Source organism: Grosmannia clavigera (assembly GCF_000143105.1).
Source record: "Grosmannia clavigera kw1407 unplaced genomic scaffold GCSC_108, whole genome shotgun sequence".
Taxonomy (NCBI): Eukaryota; Fungi; Ascomycota; class Sordariomycetes; order Ophiostomatales; family Ophiostomataceae; genus Leptographium; species Leptographium clavigerum.
This window is the reverse complement of record NW_014040837.1, coordinates 203,369-225,800: the sequence shown is the minus strand read 5'-3', so window position 1 is coordinate 225,800 and position 22,432 is coordinate 203,369. Positions and strand designations below refer to the sequence as shown.

At 56.0% G+C, this 22,432-nt stretch overlaps 6 protein-coding genes across 6 annotated transcripts; 4 read left to right on the top strand and 2 right to left on the bottom strand.

The window, feature by feature from the left end:
- Window positions 1-414: 414 nt before the first annotated feature.
- On the top strand, window positions 415-2,312 carry CMQ_6543 (cytochrome p450 monooxygenase; the record flags this gene model as incomplete). Its single annotated transcript, XM_014320229.1, has 3 exons — window positions 415-839; window positions 972-2,113; window positions 2,173-2,312. 3 exons carry the CDS (start codon window positions 415-417, stop codon window positions 2,310-2,312), a joined length of 1,707 nt encoding a protein of 568 aa, XP_014175704.1.
- Window positions 2,313-5,755: 3,443 nt separating this feature from the next.
- Window positions 5,756-9,284, top strand: CMQ_6992 (ankyrin repeat-containing protein; the record flags this gene model as incomplete). The annotated part of the gene is made up of 3 exons (XM_014320678.1): window positions 5,756-6,379; window positions 6,438-8,328; window positions 8,533-9,284. 3 exons carry the CDS (start codon window positions 5,756-5,758, stop codon window positions 9,282-9,284), a joined length of 3,267 nt encoding a protein of 1,088 aa, XP_014176153.1.
- Window positions 9,285-9,924: 640 nt separating this feature from the next.
- Window positions 9,925-11,890, bottom strand: CMQ_6620 (vacuolar carboxypeptidase; the record flags this gene model as incomplete). Its single annotated transcript, XM_014320306.1, has 2 exons — window positions 9,925-9,962; window positions 10,024-11,890. The coding sequence occupies 2 exons, from the start codon at window positions 11,888-11,890 to the stop codon at window positions 9,925-9,927; spliced, it is 1,905 nt and encodes a 634-aa protein (XP_014175781.1).
- Window positions 11,891-12,206: 316 nt separating this feature from the next.
- Window positions 12,207-14,637, bottom strand: CMQ_6631 (c6 zinc finger domain containing protein; the record flags this gene model as incomplete). Its single annotated transcript, XM_014320317.1, has 2 exons — window positions 12,207-14,530; window positions 14,607-14,637. The coding sequence occupies 2 exons, from the start codon at window positions 14,635-14,637 to the stop codon at window positions 12,207-12,209; spliced, it is 2,355 nt and encodes a 784-aa protein (XP_014175792.1).
- Window positions 14,638-15,345: 708 nt separating this feature from the next.
- On the top strand, window positions 15,346-17,133 carry CMQ_6910 (major facilitator superfamily transporter allantoate; the record flags this gene model as incomplete). Its single annotated transcript, XM_014320596.1, has 5 exons — window positions 15,346-15,543; window positions 15,606-15,686; window positions 15,740-15,791; window positions 15,846-16,598; window positions 16,679-17,133. The coding sequence occupies 5 exons, from the start codon at window positions 15,346-15,348 to the stop codon at window positions 17,131-17,133; spliced, it is 1,539 nt and encodes a 512-aa protein (XP_014176071.1).
- Window positions 17,134-19,265: 2,132 nt separating this feature from the next.
- On the top strand, window positions 19,266-22,359 carry CMQ_6523 (carbohydrate esterase family 9 protein; the record flags this gene model as incomplete). Its single annotated transcript, XM_014320209.1, has 2 exons — window positions 19,266-21,633; window positions 21,716-22,359. The coding sequence occupies 2 exons, from the start codon at window positions 19,266-19,268 to the stop codon at window positions 22,357-22,359; spliced, it is 3,012 nt and encodes a 1,003-aa protein (XP_014175684.1).
- Between the last annotated feature and the right edge of the window lie 73 nt (window positions 22,360-22,432).

The following is a 22,432-nucleotide window of genomic DNA, read 5'->3' as shown; positions in this document are numbered from 1 at the left end:
AATAACAGTAACAGTGGAAGAAGGATTTTATGAATGAAATACAGCAACACCTCCTACTTGAGATGATGGTTCTGTAAGAAAGACTTATGTCAGCATATGTTTTTGGGACATCCGGCAATCTCCTGCATCATGTCGATTTCATGCAGCCGGATCTCATATCTCCGATTTGTCCGGATAAATTGAAGAGGGGTTGAGCAGAAAACACGCAATTGCCTTGCAAACAACCTGCCGGCTGTAACGGATGGTGGCCATGCCGTGGTGACATTTGGCTGCAGACTAGATAACGCAACGTTCTGTCGACCAAGGCAGCCATATCTCGACATGAGCACCGGACTTTCCAGACGCATCCAAGAGACCCCTCAAAATTTATTTACCCCCCTTCCTCCCTCTGTCCTGTTGAAATCGTCTCCCATTATGGCCATTGGCGGCCTCATCTCCAAGATGGCCCACATGCAACCGCCGCTCGGTGAGCTGGACATGCGCGCAGCCGCTGTGATGGCAGCGGCCGTAGGCAAGCCCGCGACTCTGATCTTCTGTGCTGTCGCCGGGATCGCCGTCCTGCTCTACCGCCTCGTCGTCGTCCCGGCGCTGCTGTCTCCGCTGGCGCGCATCCCGGCGGCACACCCGCTATGTCACGTGACACCGCTCTGGATCCTCTGGGTGCGGTATCGCGGTGTCGAGACGAGCACGATCCATGCGCTGCACCAACGGCTGGGGCCGATCGTGCGGACAGCGCCCAAGGAGCTGAGCGTGAACTGCTTCGAGGGCGGGATACAGACGATCTACACCGGCGGCTTCCACAAGACGGACTTTTACCACAACCGGTTTGCAAACTATGGGTGAGGCCTGTTTCTGCTCTTTGGGCTTGCATATTTCCTGGTGTTCGATTTGCATATCCGCTCATTATTGCTCCTTCGTCAACTCTTCCCCTGCTCTGATGGCACCTCGCCACCTTGCACTAACCCTGGCAGTGTCGACCCCATGTTCGCCATGTCCGGAAAAGCCCACGCTGAGCGCAAGCGCATGATGTCCAATGTCTTTTCCAAATCGTACATCCTGGCCAACGTCACGGCGTTGGCTGTCGTGCGGACCGTGCTGTTTAAACGTCTTCTGCCGCTGATCGACGCTGCCGCCACCGCGGGCGAGCCACTCGAGGTGCTCTCGCTGCTCGCAAGCTACTCCATGGACACCTTTACCGGCTACCAGTTCGGGCTGGCCGGCGGCACCAATTTTCTGCAGGACACCGACGAACGCCGCTGGTACCTTCGCGCTTTTTCTGAGCGCCAGCCGTGGGCCTTCTGGAGGGCTGAGCTGCCACGTCTGACGGCCTGGGCACAGCATCTGGGCCTCCGACTGGTGCCGCATTGGGTCGCGAAGGACTCGGCCGATCTTGAGACCTGGCAGATGGCCCTCTGCGACCGGGCTGAGGCGCGCATGGCCACCGCCAGCACCGTGTCCGTCCAGGATGTACCCGTCGTCTTTGGCCATGAGCGTGCTGCCTTTGCGAAGCACGATGACCCAGAAACTCCCAGTAGCAGCCGGCCTCGACAGCTGGCCCAGAAATCCCAGCCAGCCCGGCCAGACGTCCACCGGCTCGAGATCGCTAGCGATATGTACGACTACAATGCGGCGGCCCACGAGACCAGCGGCAACACGCTGACATACCTCTTCTACGAGCTGTCGCGCCGGCCTGTCTTGCAAGATGCCCTGCGCGCTGAGCTGCGTTCGCTGGGCCGCGGCCTCGTCTACCCCCGGCTGCCCGGCCAGGATGTCGACCTTCCCGACCCAAAGGCCCTCGACCAGCTTCCGCTGCTCGATGCCATCCTACAAGAAACGCTGCGTCTCTGGTCGGCCGTGTCTGGCGGCCAGCCTCGCGTCACACCCACGTCCTCCTGCTCGCTGGCCGGCTACGACAACATTCCCGGCGGCGTCCGCGTCCAGGCCCAGGCCTACACTCTACATCGAAACCCGGCCGTCTTCCCCGAGCCCGACAGCTGGCAGCCCCAGCGCTGGATGGGCCAGACTCCCGAGAAGCTCGCCCTCATGCGGCGCTGGTTCTGGGCCTGGAGCAGCGGGGGCGCCATGTGCATCGGCAGCAACTTTGCCACGTATTGTGAGTCTTTCTTTGAATATATCCTGCGTTCGTTGCTTCGTCCAGTTCTAAACTCCTAGCCATGAAATTCGGCATCGCTTCCGTTTACACAAACTACTGCACCGTTATTGTCAATTCGCCTGATATGACCCTGTCAGAAGGCTTTACTGCTGGTCCAAGAGGAGGGAAACTGGATCTACAGTTCCAGCAGGCAGTGTAGCAAACCTATCCACAGGATAGTTCTGATAACGACCGTGAGGTGCATGTAGCCAGCCCGGTAGGGCTGATAAATCGCTTGCAGCTTTATTCCTACAACGTCCTTCATTAACGAGATCACGTATTCAGTCAGCTTTAGGACTGGGGTGCACGTGACTATGTGGGTCACAATGGACGGATTGGTGTTGCACGGACTACAGAGTACCTTGGTAGACTTTTCAGCTCGGCTTCCTCTTTGGCTTCAGATAGCTCTTCCCTGAATATAACGGTCTTCGCCCAACAGAGTTTTCACTGCCGCAGTCCTGCGCTGGTTTGCTCTGCTTTCAGTTATACACTTTCTCTGTTCACAGATTAGGAACTTACTTCATCACTATTAAGAAAGCCAACGTCAACAGCAATACGGAAGCCAAATGGGCTTTTCTCTTTATATATTTATCGATTACCTTTTACTTGCTCCTAATTACCGGGAATTGCTCTTCTAAACTTCTTATCACCTTCTCTTATTTCACTTCACCACACTAACAAAATGAACGTGACGGATATCTTCGCCCGCAAATGCGAGCCTCTTTGGCAGCGGTTCCCGAAGAGTGGCCGAAAGTGATGACCTGATTGTAATATCGTTCAAGGAATGGATCTGATTCTCAGCTGACGATTTGTGGACCCTGGAGAAATTTGCCAAATGTCCATCAAATCAAAACAATGGCAGTCTTCGTCGACGCAATCATAGCGACAGGACGCGACAGGCTATCTATCTCGAAACTCACAGAATCACAGCCGACAGCCGTATACAGCGTGATATTTGCGTATTTCCTAGGCATCTACAGAAACAAATTTTCCTGAAGAACGTTCCATCGAAAAAAGGTCTGCTTCGACGAGGCTCGGTCGCTTCTATTAGTAACACTGGCTTAGGTGATGAGCTAATATTATTTGAAGGCTTTCGTTGTCGTGGCTGCTGCCATCCTTCAGGGACTCTGTCTTAGACAAAGAGAACATGACTGACGATACCGTCACCGCTGCCGCCAAGGCCACTCACACCGCTACAGCTGCTACTAAAGCTGTCGCTGAATCATGAGCACAGCATGCGGCATACTAGTGGTTGTATCGGGCTTTTTCAATGCTGCGTTGTGGCCAGAGAGTGATAAGAGAAGACGGGACTCATGCAACATGCTGACCCGTGCGTCCGAAAATACTGCGATGGCTTTACAGCTTGACGGTATGTAGAATGACCGAGTAGACGCAAACGGATTGCTAGTTACTAGCATAGTCGACTGATCTTCTTAGGCTTCTACAAAACACTCGGCAACGCAGGGGTTAGGTGCATCCGCTAGGAGTATCCGTCGAAAGTTTGTCTTTTTTGATAGCTGATTTCAGCCGTGATCGTGGATATGGGCTTTGCTGCAGCTTTGAACGAGAACATTAACACCCTAGTTACCCGAGCTAACTAATGTATACTGAGGAGGGGGGTAGCCTGCCTTTTGGTTATACTCTGGCCACCTCAGAAAACTGGGACGCAGACAATTGGACTCATTTTCTCTGACGTCAAACTGAGGAGTATACATAGTGCTGAAATCATAATTGGCCACATAACCCTGCTACCACGATGGAAAGTATCGATCCCGCCTTACTTGTACACCATGGCGCAGGGGGGGATGATAAGTCAACAATCAAAAGACTGGTTACACCTACAAACACAACAGCACGCTATACAGTTCGAACCTGCACCGAATCAAAATAGCATAATCTACGCAGCGGGGGAGTCGGGAGGGAGTGTCAAAAAACCCGGTAGCACAAACGCTTCGAACTACAGAAAATATTCTTCCCCCCCCCTCCCCCCCCCAAAAAATAAGACGCATTAGCGGCTTTCGGGAGAAGCTTATCAGCTTTACAAAGACAAGCCATCTCCAAGCTGTCGACTGGTGATCGAGTTTCCGGGGCCAACAACTGCAAAGATGTCCCAGACTACAGCCAAGAGATTTGTCAACGGACTTCGTGCCAATCCCCTGAAGGACACAAAAGTGCTCTGTGTCCAACTCGGACATTCCGCAAACGAATGTCAGGCCGATCTTCAGTGTTCGAACTGTAGCGCTGTTGGCCATCTCTCGTTCACGTGCACTCAGGATTCGAATTGTTCTATTTGCTCTGGCGCTCACATTACCTACCGTTGTGAAGCTTACAAGCCAGGAAATTCGAAAAAGTCGATCATGCCAAGCCGGTCCTGCCGCCGCTGTGGCGAAGAAGGGCACGTTGCGACAGATTGCCCCCAGCCTAAGGAGTACGGTACAGTCTGTCGAGCATGCGAGCAACGTGGACAACGCACATCAAACTGTCCAAAGATCGCTTGCAGGAACTGTGGCTAAGAGGGACACAGAGTTTACGAGTGTCCCATTCCATTTTGTGGACGCTGCCATGTTTTTTGGGCCTGGCACTAACTTATGCTTAAAGCGGTTTCGAAGATGTTTGGATTGTGGAAAACTGTACGAAACGGCAATGCAAAACTGATGTTAAGGAGAGGAAAGTAATGCTGCCTAGGGTGGAGGCGGTCCTTAGATTAGTGGCCCAACGTCTTGGTGAATGCTAAATCTTGGTGACACTATTCGTACTAAGCGAGGACTGCGAAAGTAAGAAAGTTTGCATTGATTTAGGGTCTGGTTTAAGGCGGATGAAAGATGAGCCTATAAGTAGGGGCACGTTAGTCGAACTTAATCCAGCAGTTTTCACGTTAGTGCTTCTATAATAAAGATCTTTACAGAAATATACAACTGTAGACGTGTACTTCGACTTGCAGATTTGTAGTCGCCAGCCGATGGCCGGATTCTACATGTCAGTAATTATATCGTCGCCTTGCCGAATACTAACTTGTTTTTTTAGGGCAGGTGACCTAAGCAGTAGGAGACAGCCGCTGGTTGCTTTACCTGCATAGGTTTGTAGGTGCACTTCCTATTAAAGATATATATCCTTACAAAGATGGTCTAAGCGCTCGTACGTCTCTTCTGGAAAAATATTGCGCCGCCGTACCGTCACCTAGGACCATCTATCATACTCTGTTGGTCAACACGTATGAAGTACCGGCCGATTACAGTGTCTTGGGAAATATTTAGGGGGACAGGGGGCCTGGGTCGTCAAGAGTGATAGAGAGATGTGCCGGAGCTTACTCGTCGAATACCGGAAGCTGTTTCGCCACAACTCCATGAAAAAGCCAACCACCTGCTTGTTCTACTGTTGCTGGATGAGCCGACAGTGGACGAGACGTCTGAGGTCTTCTACAGGCTAAACACGGCAAATGCCCGAAAATGAAATATAAATGCGGCTGATATTGCAGGCCTATCTTATTGGCCGGTCGCCAGGTTCATGCTATTCCGTACGTAGGGTAACAGTCGGGCATCGTCGGGCAGGAAACCCAACTTACCCCTCCTCAAACATCACGAACATAAATTTCGAAATAAACGTATGAACTTCGGACGACTTTTCACCCTGTTCTGCTACACGCCACCCTCAAACATCATGGATGTAATAGATTGGTTGAAGAGCAAGGTGAAGGGGAAAAATGCGCAGGAGCATAACGAAGTTTTGTCTCTTTTCAAGGCAGCGTTTCCGCCAGCTGTAGCTGTCGGATGTGCCACTATTGCATGTGCCAACAATCCCTTGAACTGGGACCTGAAAGGCCTGCCTCAAGCCCTGACAGCATCCGACTCTGCCTTGGAGTCTGTTTCTGATGATTCATCGACCGGTGATGCATACGGTCTGTGGGCACGAGCATTCGAACTGGCCGAAAAGCAAGAAGAAGTATTGATGAAAGATTACCAAGCACATCTCCGTTCACTGACTGGGGTCTCGAAAAGCGGCGTTTCGTTTGTGCGCCCTCCGTTGGTCGAAGAAGCCGTCAAGGTACTTGCAGAAGAGCGAGAAAAGAAACAGTGGAGAGTTCAAGTCGGCGGCTGCGATGTCAAAATCCGGGAGCAGGTAGACAGGTTGAGACGGTTCATTGCTTGGTCCGACCAGATTGTCAGCCCTGCGCTCTACACACAGCCTTTTGCACAGCTGGCATGGTCTAGTGTTACGATCCTTCTTCCTGTACGTAGCAATCTCTCCAACGCGTGGGCAACCCTACTTACCAGTGTCGCCGTTGCAGCTGCTGAAGAACGCCACCGGCCAGCATGAGGTCATGCTGGGAGGTTTCAACACGACCTGCAGCATCCAGGCGTACTGGAAACTATGTGAGGACGTCTATTTGAGTCGTGAGAGCATCCAAAACTACACAGAGTTCAGCGAGAACTTGGCCAAGCTCTATTCCTGCATCGTCCTATACCAAGCTCGAGTTATTTGCCACCTCTCCAGAGCTCAGCTCTCCCGTTGTTGGAAACACGTGACGGGCCAAAGTGTCTGGGAAAAGAGTAAAATGGAGCTTGAAAGCCTTAATGTGACCTGCCGCGGATTCATCGACCCTATCCGAGAGCGGGTGGTCAGTGACCGTTGGGACAAAGCGCTAAAAACAATGCGGGAATCCCAGGCATATCTAAGCAAACTCACGTCCATTACCGAGGAAGGCCATAAACAGATGCAGAGAAACTATGAACAGCAGAATGAGAAGCTTCTTCTCCAGGACCTTGCTGCAGCTTTCACAGACCGGTCCCTTGATAAGCAGTGGTCACCAGACAAAGGGTCGGGCCTGAAGTCATATAAAAACATTAACCCAAAGAGGGTGCCAGGCACCTGTGAATGGTTCTTCCATGATAGACGGTTCTGCACGTGGCGAGACTCGGATTCATCCAGGCTACTGTGGGTATCTGCCGGACCTGGGTGTGGAAAATCAGTGCTGTCACGGGCTCTTATTGACGAGAAGCGGCTATCCACAGACCCGACAGCAACGATCTGCCACTTTTTCTTCAAAGACGGAGATGGACGGCGTATGTATGCAACCAATGCACTCTGCGCACTGCTTCACCAAATTTTCACTCAGGACCAGAGCGGCAGGCTCATTGATACTGCCGTTGCCAAGCATGAGAAGCAGGGAAGTGCCGTGGTCAACGATTTCTATGAGCTTTGGGACATCCTGGAAACCTGCGTGGAGTCGCCCTATGCTGGGAACATCATCTGTCTTATCGATGCTCTGGACGAGTGTTCAAAAACAAGCAGAAAATTGCTGATCGAAAAGCTGCGAGATTATTACAAAGCCGTTGATGGAACAAAGAGTTCCAGCAAGCTCAAATTTATCATAACTAGTCGCCCCTACAGCCGCATACACGAGTCGTTTTCTACCTTTGGGGATACCGCCGGCTTCGTTCACTTTGACGGAGACGGAAAGTTTCGGAACATCAGCGAAGAGGTCAACCTGGTCATCGACTACAAAATGAACGACATTGCGAACCGTCTCTCCGCACAAGACTGCAAAGACATCACGGCTAAATTGAAGAGTATAGAGAACCGCACATATCTTTGGCTGAAGATCATATTTGACACCATCGAGGACGATCCCGCAGAGTATAACAGACGATGCGACGTGGACGAGCTGTTGTCCAGCATACCAAACGATGTCTTCGATGCGTATGATAGCATCTTGAGTCAAACGCTAAACAAGCGCCGCGCGCAAAAACTTCTCCAGCTTCTTCTTGCAGCCAAGAGGCCTCTTCGTCTCGATGAAGCAAGCGTTGCACTTACTGTCCAGGATGGGAGTCTCCCGAAAATGTGGGAGCCAGGCCAATTTGAATCTGTGGTGAAAGATCTCTGTGGATTCATCAGCATCCAAGACGACAAATTGTCGTTCATACACCAGACAGCGCGGGAGTTTCTCATACACAAGGACAAACGGGGAGGCTGGCAGGGCCACTTCGGTCTGAAAGAGTCGCACAGGATCATGTTCCAAGCGTGTTCCGACTACTTACTGTTGCCAGAGATTGACACGCCAAGGAAACGGATTGACCCGTTTCTGTCTTATGCTGGTGTATACTGGCCTCTGCACTACAAGTCACAGGAAGCATCTCTGGTTTACAGCAACCGAGAGACAGCAGCGAGACTTTGTCAATGTACGCAATCTGGAGAGAAAAAGGCTTGGATGGCTGTGCACGAGACGCATCTATCAACGCAGTGGAGTCAAGTTTTCGGTACAAATTGGACTGACTGGGCCATTCTACTCCTGGGAAGCTTTTTTGACTTGAAAGAGGCAGTCAGAGACACACTAGCCAAAAAAAAGAACGAGGGCATTCAAGCACACGATATCTACGGAACAGCTTTGAGAGTAGCTGCGGAAAAGGGCCACGAAGAAGTCGTCCGTATACTGCTTGATCACGGCGCCGACATTCACACAATGAACGGCCGTCATGCGCAGATAATGGCGGCGAGGGGAGGTCATGTCGGCGTACTCCGTTTACTGCTCGAGAGCGGTGCTGACGTGAACGCAAGAGATCCTTCTGGAAAAACAGCATCACACATCGCATCATTGCGCGGCTATGAAAAGGTTTTGCGCTTGTTGATTAACAACGGCGCTGATCTGTTCGCTGAAGATCACGGTGGGAGAACATCATTATACCTCGCATCAAGCCGTGGCCATAAAGAGATCGCCCGCATGCTTGTTAGCAACGGCGCCGATGTGAACGCAACGAATCACGAAGGGCAAACGGCATTGCACTGCGCATCCAAGGAAGGCCTTGAAGAGATCGTCCGATTGCTGATCGACAGCGGCGCCGACGTGAATGCAAAAGCAGGTCTTAAAACAGCACTATGTCTCGCATCAAGCAGCGGTCATGCAGAGGTTGTCCGCATGTTGGTCAGTAATGGCGCTGATGTCAATGCAGATGATGCAAGTGCAAAAACAGCATTGCACTGCGCATCAGAGGAAGGTCACGAAGAGATCGTCGGCATATTGATTCGCAACGGCGCCGACGTAAATGCGAACTATTTTGGGATGACACCGTTAGAGTTTGCTACAGGCCATAAAGGTGTTGCAACTATCCTAAAGGAAGCGGGTGGGATAATCCTGTAGTATCGTAGTAAAGCAATCGCTTGACGGCATTGCCTTGGAAACGAAATCGGATAGAGACCATAAATAAGATATCTTTGTACAAAGTGAAGAAAATGCATGCCAGTTTCAGTTTACTTCTAGGGTCGGTTCTTAGGATAGCTTAGTGTATTTCTTGACGCCGCTTTTGAACGGCCTGACTTGGAGAACGATGATTAGGGCCTAAATCTAAAGAGGTGCTCTGGGAAGTATAATAATGTCCGCAAACAGGGAGGCTTTGACGTGCAGCGCCCTCTACAAATCGAACCTAGTAAAGACAACTCGACTCGGATCGTCTCCGACAACGTCTCTGCGAGCAGTGGGTCTTCATACAGGACTGCGTATAATGAATCTGTTGAGTCATGGCCAACGTCTTCACCGCGAAAGTCTTCCTAGTTTCAGATGGGCCCACCTTGTATGCATAGGGCAGTCGAAGCAAGTCTTTGGATCCTGCATACAGGCATCAACCTCATCAGCACCACCAGCTAGTCACCACTAATACTCCGTACATCAGCAATAAAGGCACGTAATAAGCAGCTTGTTTTATAGGTTCCTTTTTTCACTCGTAAAAAGTCGGAATAGGAACTTGTACTTTTGATAACAATATGCACTATTTCGCCGAGGTCTACTCCTCGTCCCAGCTGTCAAAGTTTCGGATGAGATCTATTGGTCAGTAAATTCTGTCACCCACAGCACACAAGCATCAAAGCACACAAGCACTCACTGTAGTACACCCGCATTCCCTCCAGATGCGCTGTCATGTCCATGCGTTCGTCGATGGCGTGAGCGGCCAAGCGCGTGCCCTCGCGCGACGGCGTGAAGCGGTAAATGTTGCGCGTGAGCGCCCAGTAGTGTGTCGTGTCCGTGTTGCCCGTCATGATGTTGCCGACCGGCACGACTGTGTGGTTGTGTCCAGTCTCGGTCGTCTCGAAGACGGCCCGCAGCGTGCCAGCAAACCGCGCCCAGACGCCGTCTGACAGTCCTGTCGGCGAGAGGGGAGCAACCGGGAGATTCTGGGACGTGGAGATGGAGAGAAGGCCTGCGTATTTCTGGTTCTCGATGTCGCTCGTTTTGTCGTTGTTGCTGTTCTCGCTGTCGCTCGTTTTGTAGTCGTTGTTGTTCTCGCTGTCGCTTTTGTCGTCGTTGTTGCTGTTCTCGCTTCCTCTCGTACTCTCCTCGCCTTCACTCGTCAGATCGACCTCATTGACTACCCGCAACCGATGCCGTGCTGCCACCGCCCCCAACACCTCTTCGGCTCGCCGCACCACGTCTGCCGGTCCTTCGTGCAGCGCGATCCGGTAGTTGATCGCTGCCGTGACCCGTTCCGGCAGCGCGTTGACCTTGATCCCGCCAGCGATCACGTCGACGGCCTGGCTCGTCTGCATCAGCCAGCGCTCATCGGCCGCCTCGCCTGTCTGCTGCTGTGCTGCCGCCACTAGCCGTGCCGCAATGTCTTTTTCGCTGTCGTGCAGCAGTGCCGGCCGCAGCCATCCGGGCACGGCTGCCGGTGCATGGCGAGCCCGACACTCGAGCACGCGCCGAAATGGCGACGTCACCGGCAGCCGCGGCGTAAATGGTCGGTCCTCCTGCTCGCTCGCCGGCTGCTCTAGCGCGTGGATCATGTCCGCCATCATGCCAATGCCCGAGTGCGCCGGCGGCCGCGAGCTGTGGCCCCCGTCAACCGTCAGCGTCAGTTGCAGATCCAGGTATCCCTTCTCGCCGACGCCAGGATACGCAAACAGTATTTGGCGCTTTTCCTCTCTCTCTTTCTTTCCCTCGCTTCGCTCGCTCTCTTCGTTCTCGCTTCGCTCGATGCTGCTCTCCTTCTGCACTCCCATCCCTCCCTCGTCTAGTAGGAGGAGCATGCTGTCAGCCCCCCAGGTCGCCTCGAGCGCCCTGCTCAGCTCCGTTGCCCCGCGCTGGCCGCCCGTCTCCTCGTCGAATCCAAACGAGAGCACGATGGTGCGCCGCGGCGCAAACGCCGACTGTGCCAGGAGGTCCTCCAGCACCGACAGCAGTCCGACTAGGACGTTTTTGCAGTCGGCTGCGCCGCGTCCCCACAGAAACGTGCCGTCATAGTGGCCGGCAAACGGCGGATATGTCCAGGGCGCGTCCACATCGGCCGGCACCACGTCCTGGTGCGCCATGAACACGATCGGCTTCAAAGTCGTGTTGCTGCCCGGCATCGTGTACAGCAGTCCGTAGCGGTTGACCTTGCGCAGCTGTAATCGTGCGTGCACCCGCGGAAACAGATCGGCCAGCACGCGGTGGAACTCGGCAAACGTGGCCCAGCGCGGGTCCTCGTCGACATCGCCGTTATCGTCAAAGCTCTGCGTCGGCACCCGCACTGCCGCCGCCAACCGCTTCACCTGCAGAACCAGCTGGGACGATTCCATCAGGTGCTCGCTTGGCAGCAGGCCGTCCCCGCTGCTGGCCGCCACCACCGGCGGCAGGGGACACCACTCTGCCGACTCGTCCGGCAGCCCAGGCCCGCCCGACTCCGGCAGACTATCCTTCGCCGACATCCACATGAATCTGAGTCCGGCAAATCCCAACAGGCCGAGAAAGCAGGCGGCACTCGCTTTTCGCATTGGCCACGGCCGCATCGTTTTCTTCGGTGACGTCACCGCAGTCGGCAGCGATATTTGTCCCTCTCTCATAGCGCTTGATTGTGACAGTGAGTATGTGTGTGTGTGTGAGAGAGAGAGTTTGCGTGTGTCTGTGTTCGTGTCTGTGTGTACGTATAATTCGTCCTGGTACGGAGTACTCTCGTACAGCAAACAAAACCCAGTGTCCACTGGGGCCGATGCTGTAGTCTAGATAAGAAGCGAGATGGTTTCCGCATTAGGTCATCCACCCCACACGCATATGCTGATACCCCACTCCGTCAGCACTTTTCGCCCATCGTCAGATGATAAACAGCCCCGTCGTTTGCCGCATGGCTTCGAGAAAATCGATGCGGCCGCCCTCGTGGGTCTGGAGACGGATTATGTGCTGCAGCAACGTGCGCGTCTTGGCCATGTTACCGCCCCATTGCTCGGCCTCGAGTAGCGTGCGCACGACCCAGTCCTGGTAGACCGGGTCGGTGGTCTCGATGCCAGCCAGGAAAAGGATGCGCGGCCAGATGTTCTGTGGTGATGGCGCCCGCAGTCGGTTCACCCATGCTGCTATGCGCAGGACACGCGTAGCCGCTGCCTGGGGACCCAGCAGTCCTCGCAGCTGCGGAGCCATGTCTCGGGCCACGACTGCTGGCAGCACTCGGTGGAAGCAGATGATTCCGGTGTAGCAGGCCGACAACAGCAGCAAATCGTTAAACTGGTGTGTGGTGATCTTGCTGGGCGGCCGGACTGTGCGGGTGTGTGTGTTGGATGTGACGGTAGCACCCGTGTTGGGACTCGTGTCGCTGCCAAACATAGCTGCCAAGATGGGCGCCACGGCCGGCCGGCTCTCCAGCCGCTGTTGGGCCGTAATCAGGTCCGACTGCAGGGCCAGCCAGATAGCCGCTGGCGCAGGCACGGAGCGTTGGTGCAGCTGGGCGATACGGCTGTCGACGGCGTCGAACTGGATCGTCAGTCGCAGACATGTCTGCAGCGACGACGACGAATAGGGCGAGGAGTCCGGGAGGGATACCGGCGAGGACGGAGACGATGATGTCGGTGATGTGGAAGGTGGATCACTCCGTTTTCCTGCTCTTTCTGCTCCTCCACGTCCGCTTCCACCTCCTCCATCCGATGCTGCGATCGAGGCACTTCGTGATGCCTGGCTGCTGCCGTCTCCGGTACCGTCGGTTGCCAGAGGGAAGGCGGCGGCCAAGAAGTCGTGCTCGTAGGAAAACAGCTCGAGGTTGTGCAGCAACCGGCCCGAACCACCGATCCACGTGGCACGGGCGTCGTAGGTGCCGAGCCACACGAGCACGCGGGCACCCACAGAGCTGAGGGTGACGGCAGCACCCCCAGCACGGTGGTGACGACGGTGGGCATCGACCAGGTCGGCGGTGAACTCCAGGTGGTGGCAGAACGACTCGATACCGCGAGCAGCTAGCAGCTCAAACTGCAGGCAGAACCAGATGGTCACGAGCGAGAGCTCAAAATGGTGGGCCACATCCTGGTCATCGTGCAGCAGAGAGACGGCGCGGTCGTATCGACGCTCGGCCTGGCGGATGCGAGCCGACTCTGGCTGCGGCTGCGGCAAGCTCTGCGACTCGGCCTGGCGCTGGCCAAGATGCAGCCCGGTCCAGGCCATAATGGCACTGTAGAGTGGAGCATAAAAGAGGGCCATGTTGCTGAAGATCTGGGTGTAGATATTCTCGTCGCCGGAGCCACGGATCTTTGTGTATTGCGACATGACGTTGAGGTAGTGCTGAATAAGCACGTGGTCGTCGGTGTCGATGACAACCGGAACCTGGGGAGTGGCTGGAGTGGGTGTGCGTGCGAGGGAAGCAGAGGCAGATGTCGGAGTCGAGACGGGTGCAGAGGAGGGATTAGAGCTGGAGTCGGGTGTGGCATGCACGGCCAGCGTGTCTGTGTAGGTCATGGCAACCAGGTCGGGTGCAGAGGGGTCAGAAGGCTGGTCGATGGCCATCCAGTTTTCTTCCAGCAGGTCAAAGTGCATGTTGAGGTCGAAGAAGGTGGGCACGTGACCGGCCTGAACTATCGAATCGGCATTAGCCGCCAAGGGCTCAGCGATGATAGGTGCCGGAGCAGATATGGAGTGGCTCTCGTAGGTGAGGCCGTGCATGGAGTGGGGGTGTTGAGTCTGGCGATGGAGAGATACGACAGACCGAGACTGGACGGGCGAGACGCTATGGGGCGTGGCCGGGTCAGGTGTCAAGGGCAGCACCTGTTGACGGGCTCCATCAAGGCGCTGTAGTTTCGTTGAGGCAGCATCGAGCTGAGAAGGTGGTTGTGATTGTGGTGGTGGCAACGGGACGGAGTCGTCTGGATGATCAGACGGGCCCGACAGCAGAGACGAGATGGGTGCACTGGCAGTGCGCAGGCGCGAGCCCGCGACATCATGTCTGCCCTGGTCGTTTTTGCTGCTGCCGGCATGGACACTGCCGTTTTGTCCTGGCGAATACGGCGAGTGCACAAAGCGAACACGGTAGCGCGGCGTCTCGACGGCCGGGCCGGTGCCGGGCTGGAAGAAGCAGGGCAGCTGCAGCCGCGTGCAGGCGCCGCAGACGGGCTTCTGCTCGTCGCAGCGCACTTTGCGGCGACGGCAGGCCTGACAGCCTGTGGAGTCCGAGAGTAGAGGTTAGAGGTTAGAGGTCGGAGATCAGAACCAAAAATGGTCGTGGACGCGACCTACCCGTCTTGGAGCGCGCAGCGCGAACAGGCATGGCGCTGGCGTTGGCGCTGGCGCTGGCTTGGACGATGCCTCGACACAGCGGCCGCCCGTCGACAGATGTGGCGGCTCACAAGCGAGGCGAAGAAATGGCACAATCCAGAGGAAGCCGGATGGAGAAGCGATGGGAATAATGGAGACTCGATGGCGGATGGTGGGGCTATCCAGCAAGCAGGCACCACCACCGTCGCTCTTGCTTCTCGTTGCGCCTTCTCGTTTCGCTGCCACGCCCTGGAGAGTCGGCCCACTTAAGGTGCGCTACTGCTCGATGCGGCAGTCGTGTCGGCAGCGAGATAACAGCGGCGATGCTACCAAATTCTATTTTTTCCATGCACAGGCCGACCATAATATACGTTTTCTTCCATTGGAGAGTGGCCTGGTCAGTGCTGAGGAGTCCTGTCGGCCTCTCTCGTGCCCGCCCTGTGCCATGCCGTCCTGTCCATGCAAACGCCCTGCCGTGCAGCTGATAAGCCTGCATCTGGTCCCCTCGGCCGGCTCTCTGGCTCTTCGACGGTCTGCTGCATGACAGTCTTCCGTGTCTGCTCGTGCTAGAGCGGTCTTTCCTCCTGTCTGCCTTAGCCAGCGCTGCCTTGTTTCTCCTTTAATATCGAGTGATCGCCAGGCCGATTCTGCTCGGTCCTTCTCGACTCTTCTTCCCTCCTCATCTTGTCCTCTCCCATTTACAGACAGCTCTCTGCCCACCATGGCTGAAAAGATGGAGAAGACCATGGGCCTCGCCGCGGCCGTCAGTGTGGAAAAGGACGTGCTCGAGGTGCCATCCCACGGCCTCGAGGCCGTCGACAACGCCTACGAGTTCGCCAAAGAGAACCATGCCGGACCCATCAGCGACGCCGAGTACAAGCGGCTGCTGCGCAAGATCGACCTGCGTCTAGTTCCACTGGTACGTCGAAACGGAACGGAGACCACAGCTGGTCGATTGGTTCACGTCCGCTGACAGGTCAGATGCTCATCACGTACACGCTCAACTTCATGGACAAGAACACCATGTCTTACTCTGCCAACTTTGGCCTCATCACGGACAATGTATGCGCCTTTCCCTCTGCTCCGTGACCCTGGCCAGCAGCTGATCAAGACAGCACCTGAGGGGCAAGCAGTACAGCTGGGCTTCCGGCTCGGTCTTCTACCTCAGTCAGTCGCCGTGTCCCCCAGTCTCCTGTCTCCTCTGCCATGCTGACTAAGCAGCCTACCTCGTCTCGCAACCGTTTGTCGCCCGGCTGATCGTCCGGTTTCCCATCGGCCGCTTTGTCGGCTGTGCCACGATCCTGTGGGGCGGTGTGCTGATGACGATGGCGGCGTCGCGCTCGTTTGCCAGCCTGATGGTGATCCGGGCCATCCTGGGCTGTCTGGAGTCGTGCATCAACCCGGCCTTCATCGTGATCTCGTCGCAGTGGTGGACGCGCGAGGAGCAGCCGCTGCGCATCACGTTCTGGTATCTGGGCAACTCGATCGGTCAGGTGTTTGGCGGTCTGCTGGGCTACGGCATCGCCCACATCCACCGCACCAGCGTGCCCAGCTGGGGCTTCTTCTTCCTCATCTTTGGGTCCGTCACTATCGTCTTTGGCAGCTTCCTGCTCTTCTACCTGCCCGACTCGCCCATGACGGCCCGCTGGCTGACGCCGCGCGAGCGTGCCATGGCCGTCGAGCGCGTGCGCGCCAACCGCACCACGATCGAGAACCACACCTGGAAGTGGTCGCAGTTCGTCGAGTGCATGCTAGACGTCCAGGTCTGGGTCCTCGTCGCCACCTTCTTTCTCGACGACATCCCGGCCGGCGGCGTCGGCTCCTTTGGCAGCATCGTCGTCAAGGGCTTCGGCTTCAGTCGGCTCTACTCTACCCTGCTGCTCTGTCCGCTCGGCATCATCCAGGCCATCTGCATCCTGTTCGGCGGCTTCATGACGCGCTACTTCCGCAACGCCCGTCTGTGGCTGGTAGTTGGTGAGCCATTTTCGCGTTTCTTTGTATTCTCTTACCGTTTCCCTTTCTTATACGTGTCATCTCCCACTAACGGACCACAGGCTGCCAGATCCCCGCCCTCATCGGCGCCGTTTTGCTCTACACCCTGCCGCGGTCGAACCGCAACGGCCTTCTGGGCTCATACTACATCGTTCAGACTCACGGCATCGTCGGAACGCTGACCATGTCGCTGGTCTCTAGCAACTTTGCTGGCTACACTAAGAAGGCCACTGCGTCATCGATGTGCTACGTCGCCTTCTGCGTCGGCCAGGTGGTGGCACCGCAGCTGTTCCTGACAAAGGAGGCACCGGCCTACGAGACTGCCTTCCGCGCCGCCTTCATCTGTTTCGGGCTCAACATTGTGCTCTGCACACTGCTGCGCTTCTACCTCATATGGGAGAACAAACGGCGCGACCGGCTAGCAGCTGTGCAGCCGACGCCACCAGCCGGGACCAACGACGAGTTCCTCGACCTGACAGACAAGCAACAGAAACTCGTGTTCCGGTACATGATGTAGGGGTCGAGGGCATAGGGCTAAGCTGTACATATAGATTTATAACAAATGGACACAGCCACAGATCTACAGTATCTGTATGGAGGTTAGAGAACTTCTGGGCAACGTTTGGTTAATCCTTGTGCACCTTGGAAGTTCTCTTCCCACGTGGTTCTAGACAGCATGGATTACCGGAATCATCAAAGCGTATTTTCTTTGATGTTTCCAGGGCTCGCCTTTTGGGAGTATAGAGAGGCAATATATGCCCCGCTTGCGTTCTTGAACCATTTCTAGCCATTCTTGTTGCCGCTGCATTGATCGAATTGGTAAGGACAAACGACGGGAAGTAGTAAAGTGAAGAAAACTATTATATAACAAGACTGTATTAGTAATGAACGGACGCGTAGACGTCTACGTACTCATCCAGCATACTCATCCAGCACATCGGTCCAGTGAGTTATAGTGCAAGGGAGGCGCCACAAACGATGCTTTAACTAATGCCTTTGCATGTACAAGCTGTCACATAACACAAGAATATAGGCACACACGAAACACTAGATTCACTGCTGTACGGGATGAAATTGCAGCAATCTTTCTATCAATTGTATGGTCTTAGCTTAGGATGGCAATTTCATCTCTTTTCCACTGCCAATGTACGCATCTATGTGGTTGGTTGTTGCCCCGAGGACGTTGGCGATCCAGGCAGGGATCCAAGTCGTTTTCCCTGCTGTCGTACCCTTTGCTTCTCTACTTTCCATTTTCCCATTACATTGACTGACCAAAACACATCGAAAGTTACCCTTCTTCTGAATGACAGAGTTTGACCGTCCGGGACAAGAGCACACACTGGAGAACCAAGTAGAAGACGAAAGGTCACGCCTGTGGCAATTACAACATTGGGCAGACTTGCTGGCGAGCTTGGAGGAAGGTTTTATAAGTACTACGCAGTACACAGACGAACATACATCTGAAGGAGAAGAGAGGGCGAGCGGAAAAAAGGGATCGAGAAGCAGTGTATCAGGTGACACCGTGACATTTGAGCCAGTAGACCGGGAAAAGGCCAGCATGTCGGACTTTCGCGGGACCTTTGCAGGAGGGAGACGGGGTGAAGACCCAGATGAGTACCTCGAAGACATTGACAATTATATTGTGAGGATGTGTGATGGACAGACCGACGTGGTCAAGGAACAGACACGGAAGGTTTGTTTCCGTGTCGGGCTTCAAGGGCCTGCTAGAGAAGAATGGTATTTGGGGTTTGTCAACGGCGAACCGGGAGTGGTCTACGATGGTGGCGTTGTTTCAGACGGAATTCAGAATCCGTCCACCCCCTCCTCTGAAGGGTAGACTTAGTGAAATCAAGCACGTTTTCCCCCAAGCCGTCGAGGCAGTCTTTTCCTGTTTGTTGTTCTGATCATCGATCCCAGTCCTTCAACGTTTTGCCGCCGTCGGCCACGTCATCCGGAGATGGTCACCGATCAGTTAGCTTTTTTCGCATCAGTACCCCCGCGGACTCGATAAACATCGCTGCCACGGGTAGGCTGGCATTTTGTTACGAATTTTAGACGTTGCTCACTCCTGCAAAGACACTACATAGACGAAACAGAAATTACTCCCCTTGTTTTCAAGACCGCGGCATACGCTTCCACAAAACCCCGCAGACACGCACACCTCTCTTGGTGAAGTTTTTCTTCTGCTGGCTTAGTACATCGAAAACTTGAAGGACAGCCTTCAAGACGAAAGGATTAAGATTGATATTGAAGAATCGGCAAAAAGACTCACCGCAAGGAGAGTAATCAACTTCTGAGAAATGCCTGAATCACTTAGCGAGAGTGTGAAAGACGGTCTTGTTGCAAGACGATTTATGTCTCAGTCTTGCTCGTATAGGTCACCCGCTATTGCTTAGTCCGTTTCCTTACATGGGATTGCATTCATAGTGAAGTATCGTGTCAGTCTTCAGTCTAGAAGGGAGCCGGCCCACTCTGTTTCGCGACCAGTGTTTACAATGGGTCCTGCTTATCAGGGAGGGCCATGTGGGCCAGCCGATGCGAGTCTAAATTGGGAAATTCCAAAGCGAGCAGCAGTGTAAGCTGAGGGTCAATATCCTACGACTGCGATTCGTTCTTAGTTCCGTAGAGACGTACCATGATACACACAAAATGGACAGCATAGTCGGAAAGCCTAAAGTCTGGCTGCAGCGGCAGCCACGCCAGCGACGGATTGCAATGGCACTTGTGCGGCTGGAGAGCCGATTTCTGTGGACGTGCCTGTTGGCCGGAGCAACGACACTGCTTCTAGCGAGCCAGTGGCTGACGCTGCCGATCGGGACATCTCGCCATGATGGCAGCGCACCAGTGGCCGGACAGCTGCCCATCTCGCCCGAGGAGCTGGCATACGGGCTGGCGCAGTGCGAGCGCAACGGGCAGCGACCGGTAGTGGACTACGGGTTGGCGGAAGCTCGGCTGGCGCAGCTGCAGCCAGGAAAGCGCACGGTTCTGCGCAATGCCACGCTGCTAGACGGAGACGGGACGGAGACGGCGGGCGTGACGATCACGATGCAAGGAAGCCTGATTGTGTCCGTGCGGCCGACGAGCGAGGCCGACGAAGATATTGACACAGAGGCAGACACGATCGTTCAGCTGGATGGCCGCATCGTCACGCCTGGACTGGTGGACGCGCACTCGCACGCGGGCGTGCGCGAGACGCCGCAGCTGTGGTCGACGGAGGACGTGACAGAAATCTCATCGGCAGCGACGCCATGGGCGCGAGCGATTGACGGTCTGAAGCCGCAGGACCAGGCGCTTGGCGTGGTGGCCAGCGGTGGCGTGACGACATCGCTGGTCCTGACGGGGGCCAAGAACTTGATCTCAGGCGAGGGCGTGGTGATTAAGATGAAGGGCGGGGCGGCATCGGTGCGCGAGATGCTTGTGGAGGACGTGGCCGGCAGCGGTGTCGGCGGCTGGCAGCCGGCCAACAGCTCGCTGGCCAAGCCACAACGCTATCTCAAGATGGCCATGGGCGAGAACCAGAAGCGGCAGTTCCAGGGGCAGCCGGGCGGGCCTTCGACCCGGCTGGGCTCGTCTTTCTGGGTGCGCCGGGTGTTTGAAGAGGCCCGGACGTTGATGCAGGAGCAGGACCGCTGGTGCAGAGCGTATGGAAGTGAGGCTGGTGATCGTTCGGGTGACGATCTCAGCCACATGCACAGCCACACTCTCGACCACACCTCCCACACAGCCACCCACACGCCTACACGCCCCTACCCTTCGTCGATCGAGCGTCAGACGTTGGTGGACGTGCTGCGCGGTGACATCCGCGTGAACGCCCACGGCTACGAGACCGAGGACCTGCTCGCCACGTTGGACCACGCGGACGAGTTCGGCTTTGGCCTGACGGCCTGGCACCACGCCCTACACGCGGACGTGGTGCTGGACGAGCTGCGGCGCCGTGACATCGCCCTGGTCGCCTTTAGCGATTCCTGGGGCGACAAGAAGGAGCTGTACCGCGTCAGCTCGCGCTTCCCGGCACGCGTGGTTGCGGCCGGCGGTGTGCCCCTGGCCCTCACGCGTGACCATCCGGCACTCCACGGCCAGTTTCTGCTGTACGAGGCACAGATTGCCCACCACTTTGGCCTGGACGGTACACATGCTCTAGCCGCCATCATGGCCGTGCCAGCACGTCTGCTGGGCCTGGATCACCGCGTCGGCCACGTGCGGCCCGGCTACGATGCTGACGTGGTCGTCTGGGATCGCCACCCGCTTCGTGTCGGCGCTGCGCCGTTGCAAGTGTTTATCGACGGCCGCTCGGCTGTGCGGGCGAGCGATTCACTTTGGACGGAGTCACTTTCATATGTCGGCAGTGCTCCGGGGAGCCGGAAGGAGGTGGAGGTGGAAGTGAACGAGCTGAACGACATCCATGATACCCAGAACATCCAGGACACGCACAACACCCCGCTGCCTCATCTAAATAGCCTAAGTCAGATGCCTCTTAGCTCTCCCCATCTCATCATCCACGGCATCTCGACTAGCTTCCTCGCCGCCGACGGAAACCGCTTGCCAACTCCCCTCTCCGGCTCCAACCTGACGGCTGTCATCCGCGATGGTCGTCTCGTCTGCATCGGCGACTCTGCTGTGTGTTTCGAGTCTATTCAAGCCCTCCACACCCTGAATGCCCCCCTCGTTCATGTTCACGATGGTTACCTGCTTCCCGGCCTCACTATCCTGACCAAGCACCATGGCCTCGTCGAGATGGTCCAGGAGCCTTCCACGACCGACGGTCATGCCACCGGTGACAACTGGGACGCCGCCCACCACCCGCCCGAGACCCGCCATGGGCTCAAGTTTGACGGTCTCCATCTCGGCCGTGCCCATCGCGCCGGCATCACCCGCATCGTCACCCCGCCGCTCTCACACGGCTTCTTCCACGGCATCAGTGCCCGCTTCCGCCCCGGCGCCACCAGTGTGCTCGATGATAACGCTGTATCAGACTCGCAGGTCGCCCTGCACTTTACCATTGGTCATGAGGGAAAGAGTGGGTGATACGAATAGAATGTTGCTGTGCTTCTTTTCTTGTTGCTTATGTAATCTTACATAATGCTGACATAACTTCGCAGGCCCCCGGACGCCCTCCATCTCTGCGCAGATCGGCACTTTGCACGACCTTCTGGTCCAGCCGGATTCCGTGGGCGCCCACCCGGTGTTTGCGCGGGCTGCACGCGGCGAGCTGCCGGTGGTCGTGCACACGCAGAACAAGGATGTGATCGGCCACGCGGTGGCTCTGCAGCGCGCCGTGCCGGCTGCCCGCATCGTCATCGCCGGCGGCGCTGAGGCGCACCTGCTGGCAGCCGAGCTGGCGGCAGCACGCGTGCCGGTGCTAGTGGCACCTTTCTGGGGCTGCGAGCCGCTCGGCTGGGACGCCCGGCACTGCCTGCCGGGGCCGCCGCTGGTCGACCGCTGGGGCCCGCAGGTGCTGCTCGATGCAGGCGTCATCGTCGGCATCGCCAGCTGGGATGACGCGAACAACCACGTGCGCAACAGCCTCTGGGAGGCCGGCTGGCTCGCTAGCCCCTACCACAACCTCTCCGTCGCCGTCGACCTGTTGTCGCGCAACGTCGAGATCGCCCTCGGCCTCCCTCCCTCGGCCGACCTGCTGCTCTACGAGAGCAACCCGTTCGAGTTTGGTGCTCGCGTCGCCCTCACCGTCGAGGCTGGCCGCGTCCGTACCTTCTTCCCCGACCCCGACGGCGACGATGAGTAAACGGCTTTTCTAGGATAGTGGGCGAATACCCAATTGGTGTTGCATTTGATCCGGTTTGGGCATCCCATAAAAG